Raw genomic sequence first — 16,784 nt, forward strand, 5'->3', positions numbered from 1 at the left:
TGACATTGCTTCACTTTTCACTCCAGGCTTCTGTGTTTTTGGCATTTTATAAAACCATAGTCATGAGTGGGGTTTTTGGTAATTATAACACTCGAAATTACTGGAGAGGAAAAGATGTGCGACAAAGAGAAAGTGGGGCACAAAGTGAGATTTGAGGTCGGGAGAAGGAAGATGAAACGCTTCAGGTAGTGAGCGCTGGCCGTTCTCACCAAATCCTGTGATATTTTGTGACTGGTGAGTTGGAGCTTGTGCCGTGTTCTGAGGATGATAGATATACATAGATGTCCTACATCACTCCAAAAACTATGACCTGCAATGGAGGACCCACAAATCAAGAAAACCCAGTTTCCACATTACCTTCTTTTGGTCTCTTTGTAAGCATTGGGTGAGAAAAATTCTGTATCTTTAGGAAACATTGATTCATTTCCATCCCTGGATGAGTAAATCTGCTACCATAATAGAGCAGTTGTATCGACCACAGACGTCTTTCCTCTACCCGTGACTTTATTTCCACTTTGTTGGATTTATTCATTCAGTCTGTAACTTTTATTGAGCCCCCATCTGCCACTCTTAGACAAGGCCCCTGCTCTCCCAGAGCTTCTAGTCAGGGGGCTGGACAGAGATGACAGGAAGTATCAGGAAGTGAGAACTACTGTGATGAAAATTAAGCAAAGTGATGTGAGAAGGCATAACCAGGAAACTACGTTAAGAGAGGTAGTTAGGAAAGACTCCTTTGAGGAAGTCATTCATAAACCCAGGCACGCAATAAGAAAGGAAGGAGCCAGTTGTGTGATCATTTGAGGGAAGAGTGGTCCAAGCAGAGAGATTACAACGGAGCCCAGAGAGCGGGCAAGAGCGTGTGGGACTCAAGGTTTGCTGCGTGGTTGGGACTTCCGGAGGTTGGACAGGCGAGAGAGGTCTGCAGGACAGGATCATGTCATGACTGGAGGACAAGGTAAGGATTTTGGATTTTATTCCAGATTTGATGGGAAGCTATGGGGGTGGTCGATTAAGGGAATGATTTAGGTTTATAAAAGATATCTCTGAATAACTTGATTATAAATAGGTGAGAGTGGAAGCACAGAGACCATTGGGAAGATGGCGGGAGATCCAGTGGGAGAAGATGCTGACTTACACTAGGGTGGTGGCTGTAGATATAAGCTTGCTGGTAGGTTAAAGATGGAGAGCCTGGGAAGGTAGGGTCAGTACTGACTCCTACATTCGGGGCTTCAGCAACTAGGGGGTTGCTGAGATGGGGAAAACCAGGCAGGAGCAGATTTGGGGGGGGAAAAATCAGTGTCTATTTTGAATATATCAGGTTGTGATGCCTTCTTGACAAACGTCAACTAAGCAGTAAGATACGCTAGCCCAGAGTTCAGGGGAGGTCAGGAATAGAGATCCATGTGGGAGCCGCCTATATATAATGATGGTGTTTAAAGCCCTGGAACTTTTTTTTTTTTTTTTTGTGGTACACGGGCCTCTCACTGTTGTGGCCTCTTCCGCTGCGGAGCACAGGCTCCGGACGCACAGGCTCAGCGGTCATGGCTCACGGGCCCAGCCGCTCCGCTGCATGTGGGATCTTCCCCGACTGGGGCACGAACCCGTGTCCTCTGCATCGGCAGGCGGACTCTCATCCACTGTGCCACCAGGGAAGCCCAAAGCCCTGGAACGTTATGAGGACCAAAGTCGGAGGCTCACGGCAGTGTGCCCATGGATTTCACCTTTCCTTTAGGGTCACTGCCCAAGCAGACACCTCCATCTCTAAACCTTCCCCCTGCCAACCTTGCTTTGGCTGTTGAAGGCTGTTTGGAGCTTTACAACGTGAAGGACAGTGGGAGAACATTAGGAAGACACATGTGCTGGGCCTGTAATTAGTGACGAGAGCGCTTCTCATCTGTGTGGCTCTCAACATTGTAATCACTGCCTAACTTACTAAAGCTGAAGACGGGGCTGAAAAGTGAGTGGAGCATTTTAAAGACAGAGTCTAGGTTTGCAGTGTGGTCTTTAGATATTATAAGCCAATCATAAATTCGCATTGCCGTTATAATCTAAGTAAGTATTACAGGCTCATGTAAAGTTATACAAAACAGAAGTTTTTGGTGCTATTGGTTGTTCTCAGTTTCACATGCCACTTGCCTACTTTGTTGAAATACAAACACAAACTAAATAGAAATAAGAAACTATGAACGTGTGTCTTTACTTCCAGATGGCATTCCCATTTTGAGTTGACATTTAATGCATGGGTGTTTTACATTTTTACCTGTTTTTTTATCAGCAGTATCCTTACACGACTTTATCCTGGTATAAAAATAATATTTTTATGCTTTGAAATCCCTTTCCTATCCCAATGTCATATCCCTTACGTTTGCTTCTAGTTTTATGGCTGATTCATTTATTAATTTTTTCCTTTTAAATCCAAGCGGAATTTACTGTGTTGTATAGGACGAAGTAGAGACTTTATTTCTTGTTTCTTTGCTTCCTTAAAAGAATTTGGAGTTAAAAATATGATCGAGCCCTTGTTTATCGTGAATGATTCTTGCTCATTGCAGGTAAGCTCCCCAAGCCCTCTAGCTGACCAGGTGGTGAGTTCAAGGTCCTAATCCAACAGCACAAGGGAATTCACACCAGTCCTGAGCCTCGAAGATGGTGTCACAGTCTGCGGGCCGGCAGGACTCTCCTGTGGACCCCTGCGAAGGAATCAGCAATGACCCTGGCGACATTGATGGTTCGCCCAGCCTCCTGGACACGGACCACCTCTCTTGCGCATCAGACATCAGGTTTACGAGGCACAGAGCTGCCTGGATTAACCCCCAGTGTGTGCAGCAACAGCTGCAGGACTCGCCCCCCCAGGTGCCAGCAGTGGGGAACAGAGAGAGCCGTGTTGCCTGGGACGCTGCCTCTCCCTTGGGCCCTTCACCGTTATCTCTTGGGGACTCCGTGGTGGAGACATCATTGTCGAAGGGCACTGTGGACTCCATGGGCAGCTCCTCTGCCCGGGGCTCAGCTGAAAAAGGCGGTGGCTTCTCTCTTACTTCAAAGGAAGAACGGGCAGTGCTCCCAGGACGCTGTCCTTGGACGCCTCTGTTCACAAGCTCCAAGATCGACTTGGCTGCCTCCCCGTGTCGTGAGGCTGACGATACTTTTTTCAAGCCTTCCCAGCTGACAGCTTCCACTGATGCAGGTAACTCTGGGGGGGACTGCCCTCCTTCCTGTCTGTTCTCACACCAGCTCTGCCCGGGGCTGAGGCCAGGTGCTCCTCGCGAGGGAAAAGCTCCTGGGTTTCCACTTTGCCCACGATCCAGGGCATGGGCTCAGTTCATGCTGTCTTTGGCCCAGCACCACGGGTCACGATGGGCGGAGTCAAGGATACCCCTTCTCCTTAGACTGCAGGGAAATGTCATCTTAGCTCAACTTAGTTGATAATCAGTGTCACCTGCCATCTTGGAGCAGGTATGTGCCCTGCAGGAAAGCGCCAGAAGTGCTCTGCATTCAGTGTGGTGATGGAAGGTGGTCCAGACAGAGTGGGCTCCGGTTCACACCAGTGCTGAGGTAGGAGAGGAACTCGCCTCCCCTGTTAGATTTACCTGGACAGGGTGTGGCTAGAAAAAAAGTAAGACTTAAACACAGTAACCACAATTCCTCCAAACTGGAGAAAACCTTTTCCTGTTAAAACCAGGGCTATGAGGTGATACACGTATTCCTAAAATACTGAAATTCCTAAAATGAGACAATCCATTCCAAACGCCACTCAAGAGTCAATAAATTAGCAATTCTTGTTAAAATGTGTGGCATGCTTAGTTTATTTTAAAATATTCATTATGCTATATTCACACTTTTTTTTTTGTGGTACGCGGGCCTCTCACTGCTGTGGCCTCTCCTGTTGCGGAGCACAGGCTCCGGACGCGCAGGCTCAGCGGCCATGGCTCACGGGCCCAGCCGCTCTGCGGCTTGTGGGATCCTCCCGGACCAGGACACGAACCCGTGTCCCCTGCATTGGCAGGCGGACTCTCAACCACTGCACCACCAGGGAAGCCCTATATTCACACTTTGCATTAACGTGTATTTCTGTTGGAATCCTAGTTCAAATAGTCAATGAAGTTTTTTCTTTCAAAACAGTTTTAAAAGCTGCCTGCCTTTGTGTGTGTGCATGTGTGTGTGTGTGTATTTATTTCTCACTAGCAGGAACCAATCCTCCCCCTTTCCTAAAATACGGGGTTTATTTGTTCTATTGAAACTTTTGAAAAGTCAAAGATGGTGACAATCTTTAACGTATTATTAATACTTTAGGAAGAGCAGATTTTGGACAGTGGTTCAGTGGGCTAACTTTGAGTTAAGAACCAAATTTGAGCAAAATGACATAGTCTGATCATAGGCCTTTTTTCTCTTTTCGCTCCCCTGGCCGGATAGCTCTCAGGAAAAGAGTGACTTGTAAATCCACTGGTTGAAAAGTGAGAAATTAGTTTCCTGCTAGGTTGTCTCAGGGGAGAGTGAGGGAAAAACAGAGAAAATTGAAAGGCCTCTCTCCCGCAGGCCACCACCACGACAGCTTATAAAGTGACAGAAGATGACCTGTAGGGCCTAGTGTACCCCTGCCCCAAATCATTTTTTGTATTCCTCTACAGGAAGTGGTTCTGCAATTTCAAGTTATCCTTTCTCCAAGAAAGAAAACAGGCACCCCAGCCGCTTTGTCCAAAAACAGTGATTCCCAGCCATCTAAGTACCTTTAAAAACCACTCTGTCTTTTGAGAGTATCTCTTAAACTTGGTAAGGGGATTCATTCCATGGGCTTAAGAAAAAGAAGTCCCGAGTGAGATGGTTCTTTCTTTCTTTGATGTGGGGAGTGCAGGCATTTGCCACAAGGCCTGGGATTTTCCTGGATCTGCTGCCTCTCAAATGAAAGCAGCAGGGTTTTCCTTTTTTAGATTATTTGGGAGGGAAAGACACCTGAGCCTGTCAGCATTTCCTGGGGCTGTAAGAAACAATTCCTTTTGTCTGCATAGGATCTACACGTTTACAAAGTGGTTTCACATTCCTTATCTCCTTCAGTTTCCTAATAAGGTAAGTATCCCAATAATAATAATTATCCCAATTCCAGGGATGAGGAAATTTTACTGCAGAGGCATAGCTGGTGAATGGCGGTGGGCCTGGAACCGGAATCCACTGTCTGATTTTTCTCTGTGCTTTTTCCTCTATCCTCAGGGTCCCCAAACTATGACCTGTAGCCAAACCCCGCCAGACTCCTGATTTTACAAATACAGTTGTGTTTGTTTTGTCTGTAGCTGTTTTCTCAGGACAGTGGCAGAACTGAGTAGTAATTGCAACGAATGCTCTGTGGCCCTCAGGTCCTACAATATTTACTACCTAGTCCTTTTCAGAAAAAGGTTGCCCACCCCAGATGGCTTCTGAAGCTAAGAGGTCCAGAGTTTTCCATGCAACAGTGGAGTTCTTGAAGACGAGGCAGAGGGCTTGGAGGGATTCTGCTTGTCTCTCTGTTTGCCACCCCGAGAGCTGTAAAGTCTTCAAAACATCTGTAGCATTTTGTTCTGATTCACCAGGTTGGGACAACAGCGCTTATGGCTCTCACAGAAATGTTTTGCCTTACAAGCTGCAATAAGATGTCACACGACAGGCCTCATTTTTGTCTTGGTGGTGTTCATTGCCAGTAATGGAGTGGCTTCATAAGGACGCAGAATGGATGAGTCAGCCGAATATATCCTCTGCAGCTTCTTCTTGTTTTTGACTGGAGGAAGAACATTTTAGAGAAGCAGTGCTGACCTTTTTCAGATAGATTTTGTTTCTGTAAACAGGAAGTTTTAGGTCAAATGCAGTGAGTTGGAGGAATGATCCCACAATTCTTAAGGCCCTGCTTCTAGACTGCTCCTTCTCACCCTCCATCTCCTGTAGGTAGATTCCATGATCCTCTTCTCTTTCTACCCTCTTTCCTCATTGGTCTCCTCCATTCCCATGGCTCTCTGGGAATCCTTCTCTGAGGATTCCTCCCAAGTTACTCCAGAAGCTTCTTGCAGAAATGATGACCCTTTGCCATCTGCAAGGTCTACCATCAGAAGGGTCTTTCTTCTTCTGTCGTCCTAATTTATTCTAGAAGTGTGCTGATTTTTATTTTTTATATTTATTTATTTTATTTTTTGTTTTATTTATTTACTTATTTGGCTGCATCGGGTCTTAGTTGCGGCATGCAGGATCTTTCCTTGTGGTACACAGGCTCTTTGTTGCAGTGCGAGGGCTTCTCTCTAGTCGTGGCGTGTGGGTTTTCTCTCTCTAGTGGTGGCGCATGGCGCACAGACTCCAGAGCGTGTGGGCCCCGTAGTTTGCGGCATGTGGGCTCTCTCGTTGAAGCGCGCGAGCTCAGTAGTTGTGGTGCCCAGGCTTAGTTGCCCCGCGGCATGTGGGATCTTAGTTCCCCGACCAGGGATCGAACCTGCGTCCCCTGCGTTGCAAGGAAGATTCTTTACCACTGGACCACCAGGGAAGACCCTGTGCTGATTTTTAAAACAGCATTTAAAAGCCACTCCCTAGAATTGTTCTTAGATCATCTTTGAACTTCTTTTTCTCTATTTTTAATAACTTGCTGTATTGGCAGGTGCTATTCAAGTCGGTGGGAGAACCGTTTCTTCAAATTCCTTCTCACCAGAGGCATTCGTGCTCCCTGTGGATGTAGAAAAGGTGAACACAGCTTCTTTTTTCTTTCTAAAACCACCGAGAGTGTTAATCCCTTAGAACGTGCTGTTCTGATTTCAGTCTGGAAGCTTCACTGGATGAGACATGGCAAATAAGTTTCATTTCAGCATTTGAGTGGTAGTGTGTGCACTCAGCTGGGAAGTTTTCCATGACTGATGAATGATGTCTCCCACTGAGGCACCACCAGTCTAGGGTTTCATATCACAAGAAATTCAACTTGGGTCATCTTTTGGTTGCAGTGGGCTAAATCTTCTGTCTCTGGAAGATATGGGCTGTACTTGAGGTAATGACCTATGATAACGCAGTTAAATAAACATTTATATGTCTATGCATTAACTCCACTTAAATACAACTTCTTGATTTGTCAATCTAATACCCCCTCAGTAGAAAAAAAAGTTGATTATGCTTGTGAGAATTTTAACTGATCATCTTTTCTCCTGCAGGAAAATGCCCACTTTTACATCGCAGATATGATTATCTCAGTCATGGAGAATACGAAGTGTAGCATTCTGAGTCAACAGCACACAGAGACCCGGAGTACAGGAGAGGCCGGCGGGCCGCTCGGGCGTGAGCCGGCAGACTTGGAAGGGGTGTTTTATAGCCACATAAAGCAGGAATCCGGCTCTTCCACTTCGTCCGACAGTGGCTCTGAAGGCAAGTGGGGCAACTACGAGAACGCTTCCTGCTGCATTTGCCACGTGCATCCCCTCTGTCTGAAGCTTCTGGAGTAACCTGTGCAATGCCCGCCATTTCTGCCGCTTGGCTTGGGATTGGTCACCGTGCTCCATTCAGTTATGAAATCGATGTGCTTTTCTCTTGGGCGCCATCCTGCTTTCCCTCTTCCTCTGTCTTGTCACTCAGCATCCCTCTTCTTACACAGGCTTCCTTCTCACCCCCCCACCCCCCCGTAGACCTCTTTCATTCATCCGCATAACAAGGAGCCCACGATGCACTGGGTGCTGGGAATCTGCAGGCAACAGGATGTGCTCCTTTCCCCAGGGAGCTGTCACGCCGGAGCAGAGGCTGAGAAAGGGATGCGTGATCGCTGGGCTAACAGAACCAAGGGCCCAGCGTGGCGAGTCACGGGCTCAGGGCATCTCTCTTTATTCTGGGATCCAGGGAGCCTTCCTGGACAGGAGGGGACCTAAGCTGAGAACTGAAGTTAGGACTTAACTATTTTCTTCCCATTTCCTAAGTCTGAGTCCTGCTTCAGTCCTAGATTCTTTCTCTGTATTTACTTCCTGGGAGATTGCATCCACTGCAATGCTTTTCCATTATTCCTTCTCCCTTGATCTCTCCCCAGTTTCTTCCCAGCCTTTCACCTCTCTTCTAAGGGCTTGCTTCACAAGCCTGGGAGCTGTGGAACGCGTTTACCTGGTGGGCAGGTAACTAACTTAACTTGTCTAAGCTAGTCATCTGTCACTCCCTTACAACCCCCCTCCTTTCAAAAAAAAATGAAAACTAAAGCCTCCTTTTCGCTGGGACTGCCTTTACTTAGCATCTTAATCAGGAACCTTCCAGTGACGAGGGAGGCACCAGCTCCGTGTGTAGCACAACGCAGGTGCACGATCAATAGATGTCGAATAGACTACCTCGCTCAAATTTACAGGGATTTTTTTATAAAAAGTTTACAAAGCATCCTCATCGGACCCAGTGGTGGCCAGTACAGCACTGACCAGTAGAGAGGCAGCTCTGGCATCTGTCTTTTCTGGGGTTTTGTGGCTTCTCATTACTTCTCTTCGTGCAGTTGTTTCCTTCTCCTTTTCCTGCGGCTAGACTTCTACCCTCCCCCTAGCATCTGGTTTCAGCTCGGCAGTCCCCCTGATGGCTCAGTCAGGGTCTCACGGCTCAACCTAGCCTTTCAGGACCCCAAGTCCACATTCCCAGGGAACAGCACCTGGCTGGGCCTGCTTTGACGGGGTGTCCACAACTGGTCAGCCAGCGGTGGCCAGGGGAGCCGGGGAATGTGATATGGACCATGGTCCCCCTTGCGGCCACCCATGGGGAGAAAAGAAGGGATTCGTATTCCTGTACACGGGGCCCTACCTGTGCCTCTTCTTCCTCATGCCCATGCTCCGTCCTGTTTCTACAAGGGAAAAAAATCAGTCTTGACTTAACAGTAATACAACATCCTGCCACCTGTGCCCCAGTCCCACCTTTCACCTGGACCATCACAGCAGCCTCTGGCCAGTCATTCTGTAACAGCTGCATCTAGGTCCTCCGTGTACGTTTGCTGTCTTTGATTTTCTCTCTTTACTTTCAGCCTCTTTCCCCTCGTTGATTCTACACACATCTGTTCTCCTAGAACACAGCTTCTAATCCTCTAAAATGGCCTGCTGAGTTTGTTCCACAATTTACCCTGGGGTTTCAGCCTTTGATGGCCACCTGCTCCCTGCCTCTCCAACAGGCATCTCCCGCCATTTGCTTCCCTGTGCTGTACCGTGCGCTCCGGTTTTACTAGCCTGTTCTACTCGCTGGCAGACATTTTTCATAAGCCCCTGCCTCCCTCCCTTTGCTTCCCTGGGCTCCCCTGGATTGCCGGTTCCCCAGGAACAGCACACTAGTTCCTTCCTCCTTCCCATTCTTCAAAAGCAATCTCCCGCTACGAGCTCTGTGGCATGCTCCCTGATTTGTGTCACAGGGCAGAGGTACCATTCATGGGAAATGAATCACAAGCTGTGCTCCAGGGTGCTCTGTGATTATCTATGTGCATGGCTCCCCCGACCTCTGAACTTCTGAAGGCCCACGACACACACCTTGCTTTCTTGTGGTTAAGTGTGTTGGTGTCTCAGCCCCCTCATGAGGTCTTAAGCTCTTTGAGAGATTAGAATTTGTCTTATTTATATTTGCATTCAATATAGTGCCTGGCCTGAAATATTTTATAAATATTTGTTGAATGGTTGACTGGAAGCTCATGCTTAGCTGAAATTTTGTTTTTGTTTTTTTTGTTTTTGTTTTTCCGGTACGCGAGCCTCTCACTGTTGTGGCCCCTCCCGTTGCGGAGCACAGGCTCCGGACGCGCAGGCTCAGCGGCCATGGCTCACGGGCCCAGCCGCTCCGCGGCATGTGGGATCTTCCCCGACCGGGGCACGAACCCGTGTCCCCTGCATCGGCAGGCGGACTCTCAACCACTGCGCCACCAGGGAAGCCCTTAGCTGAAATTTTTTAAAAATATGAATATGTGAAATGAAATTTAAAAATATTTCTACCACACAGATAAAAATATTTATCTTTTATCACTCTTGTGACATTTATGGTCATAGAGGTTACTCCATGAGGTAAGGCAGGCGTTTAACAAATTGCAGGTTGATAAAGAGAGTATTAAAAACAAAAAACGAAAAACTAGACAGTATCAGCATGCACCTCACATAGGGGGAGCGATGCTTCCTGGAACTTTATCAGTTAAGTCTATTTTTGTGCCTGTACTAGGTTGCTATGTAAATTGTATGTTACTGCTGACCATGATCGAAAGAGTGTGAGAAACACAGAGGTGGGTGAAATTGTCCCCATTTAACCCATGAGGAAAGCAAGCTGAGAAGTTGATTGTCTCCCAGCTAGAACGGTTTTTCAATGATCACATTGTTCAGTGAGGGTGTTTCTTGAGGTAATAGCATGATTTGCAAAACCATTTCCCAATTCTTTGGCATTTAGGTAGCTTTCAATATTTTAACACTTTAAAAGGACTGCAGATAGCTCCTTGGTGATCAAAACCTTCCTCTTCCACTTTTTCCCCTCTGTTTAATGACATTCTTGGGATAATCCCCCAAACTGGTATTAGGGATAGAAAAGCATAAACGTGTTTGTATTCGTTTCCTGGGACTCCTGTAGCCAAATATGACAAACTGGGTGATGTAAGACAACAGAAATTTAGCCTCTCACAGTCGTGGAGGCCAGAGGTCAGCCATGAAGTTGTTGGAAAGGTTGGTTCCTTCCAGAGGCTCTGGGCCACGCCTGTCTCCTGGCTTCTGTCAGTTGCTGGGGATCCTTGATGTTCCTTGGTGTGAGGACACATCCCTCCAGTCTCTGCCTCCATCTTCACAGGATGTTCTTTCTCCGAATATCTGTGTCTGTGTCCACATCTCCCTCTTTTTATGACACCAGTCGTATTGGATCTAGGGCTTGCCCTGATCCAGTACGACCTCAGCTTAACTTGATTACAATGCAATGACCCTATTTCCAAATCAGGTCACATTCACAGGTTCTGGGTAGACATGATTTTGGGGGACATGTTCAACCCAGTACAATGTTTGTCACCTATACTATTTGCCTCACTGTGAAAAAAAAAGTGTTTTTCCCCCTCTTTCATTTTGTGAAACACTGTATTATGGACATTTTCAAACTTACATAAAAGTAGGCAGAATACTCCTAGGGACCCCAATAGACTCAGCAGTCTGTTTCACTTAATCATGTAAATATAAGAACAACACAAAAAGAGCTCCCTGTACTTTTTAATTCTTACAGCTGAATGTTAAAATTAAAAAAAAAATCAACTAGCCCTTTCATTCCCCAATTTCGATTTAGCTGGGTGTTGCAGGTTGGGCAGTCCTTTTTCTTCTTGTTGATGAAATCTCCTTCCTTTCTTCTTCTAGGTTGTGCTGTGTTACAGGTCAGCCCAGTGGTTGAAACACCTACTTACTGTGATGTGATGAAGGATGACTGCAAATGTGACTTGGATGAATTCGTTATCGTAGGTAAGATTCGGAAACTCATGATCTGTGACTAGGTACCCTCCTCCCCACATACATACTGGCACTCTTCACACACAGTACCACCTTACGTGGCATTCAGAGAAGCTCCTCCCAAGATCAGACAATGTCCCTGATATAAAAAATAAGATGTCTCGATATTAATCTCTCATCTCATTTGTAGATTTGAATGCAAAAGCAGGTGCTCGTTATGGTCCGATATCTGTTTGGCGCCTCAGTTATATTTTGATGAAATTTCAGATGGGCATATTTTGAAATCCCATCTTTGGTCATTAGCTGTGGTCTCATAGCAGAAACACAAAAGAATGTGAAGTATGGAGATGCTGAATAATCGGTCCCTTCTCAGATGCAGGCAGCTCTTGCTGTGTTCTCATAAACTTGACTGCGATGAGGTGAAACAGATTAAAAGACCTCACCACCCTTTCTTTGATTTTCCCACAGAACTTGGAGATTTCAGCAATACCACAGAGACCTGTGGATGTTCCTGCAGCTCCTCTAAGAGGTATCATCTGCACGCAGACCCCCGGGCCATCACCTCTGAGGCTCTGTAGACCCCAGGCCTCTGACATCTTGGGCCCAATTCAGCCAGTTCCAATAACAAGGATTACTGCTTAGAAATGAAGCCATCACTACTAAAGTTCCTACAGTGTTTTTAGAGTGTTTCAAAGACTTTTTTTTTAAGTGTTTTTTTTTTTTTTTTTTTTTGCGGTACACGGGCCTCTCACTGCTGCGGCCTCTCCCGTTGCGGAGCACAGGCTCTGGACGCGCAGGCTCAGCAGCCATGGCTCACGGGCCCAGCCGCTCCGCGGCATGTGGGATCCTCCCGGACCGGGGCATGAACTCGTGTCCCCTGCATCGGCAGGCGGACTCTCAACCACTGCGCCACCAGGGAAGCCCCTTTCAAAGACTCTTGTACACATTCTCATTAATCCTCATGGGTGGGATGGGCGGGTTTTCTTAAACCCCATTTTATGGATGCAGAAACTGAGGTTCGGACGAGATGTGCCTCAGGACGCCGTGCTGTTAAAGAGCAGAGGTAGGGCTTGCGCTCAGGTCTTCTGACTCTACATCTGGTGCTCTTTTCACCATCCCTCCCCTTGGTACCCTCAAAAAACACAAGCTGCCCTGTTGAGCGTGGAGGCATTGAGTCAAGTAAGATAACCGTCGGTGGTCACGGTAAGATGCACGGTCTGTTGTATGACACCTCCTCTGGTTTTTGGAGAAGGAAGGAGAGTTGAAAACCTGAAGCACAAGACCGTAAAATATACGGTCGTGAATATAGTGTTCCATTTTTGCATCTCTTCCATTTTAGTGTCGTTTATGAGCCAAACTTCAATTCGGCTGAGCTAATAGCCAAAGAGTTATACCACCTCTTCAGGAAGTGCTGGATGTCAGAAGTTAATTATCAGCTGGCAGGCTCCCTGAACGCAGCTGGCTCCATAGTAAGTATCAACAGAAGTTGACCTTGAATCAAAGGTTCCTAAATTCTCATTTTGCCTGCTGTTCACATCAGATGTTTCTGTCTTTGTTGCTGGGTGCTGATGGATCTGATGTTTATTGAGCGCTTGTGATGCACCAGGGTCTGTGCTCAGCAATTCATGTTTTAATCCTCACAAGTCTCCTATTAGGTAGATGCTACTGTTATTTTAAAGTGTTACTTCCAGACCCTCAGTGGGGCTGGTCAGTGGTAGAGCGGCGGGAGTCGAGCCCCAGGCTGCCTCGTTTGAAAGCCCAGGCTGGTTGCCTTCCACACTGCCCACCGAGCAGGCCACCCACCGTGGCAGAGGACTCTGTGGCAGAGGCTAAAGTCGGGGTGGGAGAAAAGCACTCTGGAAGTGCAGGGAAGGCAGTGTTCCATTTCATCAGGGGAACTTGGGAAGGCTGATAGGCGATCTCTGAATTCAAGGTAAGCGTCAGGCCAGGCAGAACTGTAGCAGGTAGGGGCACGTGAAGGGCACTCTTGGCAAAGGGCAGCTGGAGCAAAAGTGACAGGGAGGTGCGGGGTGTGTTTCCCTTTTTATTTTTTTGGCCACACCACAGGGCATGCGAGATCTTAGTTCCCCAGCCAGGGATCAAACCTGCGCCCCCTGCAGTGGAAGCTCAGAGTCTTAACCACTGGACCGCCAGGGAAGTCTGCATGGTGTGTTTCTTTTTTTTCTTAATATTTTTAAAAATTAATTAATTTAGTTATCTTTGGCTGCATTGGGTCTTTGTTTCTTCTGGCGGGCTTTTCTCTGGTTGCAGTGAGCGGGGGCTGCTCTTTGTTGCGATGCGTGGGCTTCTCATTGCGGTGGCTTCTCTTGTTGCGGAGCACAGGCTCTAGGCGCGCGGGCTTCAGTAGTTGTGACACGTGGGCTCAGTAGTTGTGACTCGCGGGCTCTAGAGTGCAGGCTCAGTAGTTGTGGTGCACGGGCTTAGTTGCTCAGCGGCATGTGGGACCTTCCCGGACCAGGCATTGAACCTGTGTTCCCCACATTGGCAGGTGGATTCTTAACTGCTGCTCCACCAGGGAAGTCCACATGGTGTGTTTCTTGAGCAGAGTGATTCGGTGTGGTTGGAAAACGTGTGTTTGTGTGTAGCTGGGTGTGTTTGGGGGACAGTTAATCTTAATCTTCCTTGGAAATTAAGCTCAAAAGTGACCAAACTATGGAGGGCATAGATGCTAAGTTCAGGAGTTTGGATTTTAGATGCTAAGAGGAAAGTATAATGGTTGGGAGAGGTGCCTCTGCACCTGTATAAGCCGGCAAGTGTCTGCAGAGAGCTGCTTCTGGAAAAGTCTGACTACAACAGGGGATTCTGATCCGCACCGTTTGTCAGCCTATTGACTAAGCAGGGTAAGGTTCTGCTGTGCAGGAAAGCATTCCAGGTCACACTGACCTACTTACAGCAATCTGAAGTCTGGAAACAAAAGAACTAACTGAAAATACCAAGCAAAGTGATCTCAGCTGCGTGATGTCTTAAGCAATTCTCCTGCAGAGGGTTTTAAGTACAGGGAGGGCTCTGCCCAGGTCCTTTAGTTCAGATGAAAGCAGTTTTCATTTCTCAAGGTAAATTTTAATGTTGCGAACACATTTGAATGTTCTTTTTTTTTTTTTTTTTTTTTTTTTTTGCGGTACGCGGGCCTCTCACTGTTGTGGCCTCTCCCGTTGTGGAGCACAGGCTCCAGACGTGCAGGCCCAGCGGCCATGGCTCACGGGCCCAGCCGCTCCACGGCATGCGGGATCTTCCCAGACCAGGGCTCGAACCCGTGTCCCCTGCATCGGCAGGCGGACTCTCAACCACCGCGCCACCAGGGAAGCCCTGAATGTTCTTTTATTTCAGTTCCTGAAATATGCCTGTTGCTCCTAAATCCTCTTCTGGGTTATTTATGCAGGTTGTAAATGAAGAATGTGTCCAGAAAGACTTTGAATCCAGCACGGATGTAGTACAGGAAATTAAATTGAAGTCGAGGATCAGAGGGACTGGAGACTGGGCGCCCCCTAGGTTTCAAATCATATTTAATGTTCATCCACCACTCAAGTAAGTCTGGGTTGCTGCTTGGACCCTCCAGTCCAGTTAAAGCAAGTTGTGATGGGTCCCGCCTGACTCGTTCTGAAAATAGGTAAAGGCAAAAAATAATATACCAAGGGACAAAGAAAAATTTGTTTTAGGAAGAGTAAAGTTGGGCATATTTTTCTGAGCTAGCTTTCTTGGCACCCTGTTTATCATGGGCTTTTGGGTTCTGTAAGTTTTGACAACTTGAGAATTTAACTATGTGTCCTTAATTATGAACATTACATAACAATTGAAAAGTAAATAGGCTCATATTAAGTGGCTAATAGTGAGCTTTAAAAATTACATACAGTAATTTTAAGACTAGCCCACTATTTTCCAGTGCAATGTGAAGTAAAAATCAATGAATTACTTTTTTTAAAGGAAAATTTAATCTTGAAAAGCGCACCTCTAGTTAAGAAACATAACAGAATGCAAATAAAAATATCTTTGTTCTCTATGAAGTAACGAAATCCTAAAAGACAAAAAAACTAAGATGGTGCAAAAAAAGGAAATAAATACATTGTATATAAATATATATAATAATTTAAAGTAGTGTTTATTGTGAGACTAGATGACATTGTAGACAAAGGGACATTGTAACGAAGTACAGTTTTTTTCATTCCTCTTGGTTGGTATTTAATACAGTGTACAAACTGCAGTGTTATGAAGGGACTGGTAAGGGTCATTGCCTTCCCTGTGGAGGTGCCTTATAGACTGACTTTATTTTTTTCTTTCAAGAGAATGCCAGGAAGTTCTCTGGGGCTGCTTGGGCAGAAGAGCCCCCTCTCCAAGCCTTGTTGAGGGGTCATTTCCCTTGGTGTGGGATGTCTTTCCTCTGGGATCTCCCTGGGTCCTCTCAAACGCACATGAGTAGGGTTCCACGTATTTTTACCATGGCCACTTTTGCTGACCCTAATCTGTATTAAAAATTTACAACTTTCTCCATATTTCCAAATCCCATGTGGAACTGTGACGCTCACAGTTCAATAGCAAACACTTCAGTAGACTATCTTTCACCAAAAATGTTTGATAGCATCGTCTTACATTACCTCTTATTCATCTAAATGTCTTTGGGTCCATCTGTAAACTGCCCGAGTGCATCATCTCTTGGTGTCTCGTACCCCTGAACTTTCTCCTGTATATTACGTGCCTCTAGTTCTCCGTGGAGAGAGAATCCTGTGTATGTCCAGTGAGACGTCTCTAAGGACCCCTCGGTGGAATAGTTACTCGTGATACCGACTTCTGCTTTGGTGGTAGCAGAGGCTTTTAAAAGACCGAGAGATTTCAACTAGAAAACTCTACTGAATAATTCTATTTCTTTCCCAAATGAAAAATGATAAAATTAAGCCAAGAAAAGTACGATGATGTCAATTTCTCTTCCAATCAGTGAAAAATGCCCCCTTGGCCTTTTCTGAAATGTAACTCTTATCATTTTCTGCCCTCAGGAGGGATCTCATGGTAGCAGCCCAAAATTTTTTCTGTGCTGGCTGTGGAACTCCGATAGAACCTAGTAAGTATGGATAATGGGTTGCCTGCTTATTAGGTGATAACATTGTTTTCTTAAAACATAAGTATGGGTATATTTTTCTCTCAAATGCATACAAGCAATAATTACACAGCAACAAATCTTCTGTTCAACAATGGTTTGATTCATAAGCATGTGAATGAAATTTACATAATTTCATATCCATACCCTTGCATTTTTAAATACTGTAAGTTAAAAAGCACCCCCAAATAACCAATTCTTATATTTCCTGTTTATCCCTCTATACATCAGAGTTGGGCGGTGCATTGTTTTTGTCAGAGATGCCTTTGATGAGAAGTTATAGGCGCTTCATGATGCTG

At 46.2% G+C, this 16,784-nt stretch overlaps 1 protein-coding gene across 3 annotated transcripts in view; it reads left to right on the top strand.

The window, feature by feature from the left end:
• Positions 1–455: 455 nt before the first annotated feature.
• RUBCNL (rubicon like autophagy enhancer) overlaps positions 456–16,784 on the top strand; it is a 31,330-nt gene continuing 15,001 nt past the window's right edge. Inside the window, exons 1-9 of one of the 3 annotated variants that reach the window (XM_033843680.2) lie at positions 456–955; positions 2,550–3,181; positions 6,602–6,684; positions 7,143–7,353; positions 11,289–11,390; positions 11,847–11,907; positions 12,718–12,847; positions 14,779–14,924; positions 16,385–16,449. In XM_033843680.2, coding sequence (XP_033699571.1) covers positions 2,644–3,181; positions 6,602–6,684; positions 7,143–7,353; positions 11,289–11,390; positions 11,847–11,907; positions 12,718–12,847; positions 14,779–14,924; positions 16,385–16,449 — 1,336 coding nt within the window. In that variant the 5' untranslated portion in view covers positions 456–955; positions 2,550–2,643. The remainder of the gene's footprint in view (positions 956–2,549; positions 3,182–6,601; positions 6,685–7,142; positions 7,354–11,288; positions 11,391–11,846; positions 11,908–12,717; positions 12,848–14,778; positions 14,925–16,384; positions 16,450–16,784) is intronic. The other 2 variants (XM_033843679.2, XM_033843678.2) reach the window with 2 other exon arrangements.

This window comes from Tursiops truncatus, chromosome 18 (genome assembly GCF_011762595.2).
Source record: "Tursiops truncatus isolate mTurTru1 chromosome 18, mTurTru1.mat.Y, whole genome shotgun sequence".
Lineage (NCBI taxonomy): Eukaryota > Metazoa > Chordata > Mammalia > Artiodactyla > Delphinidae > Tursiops > Tursiops truncatus.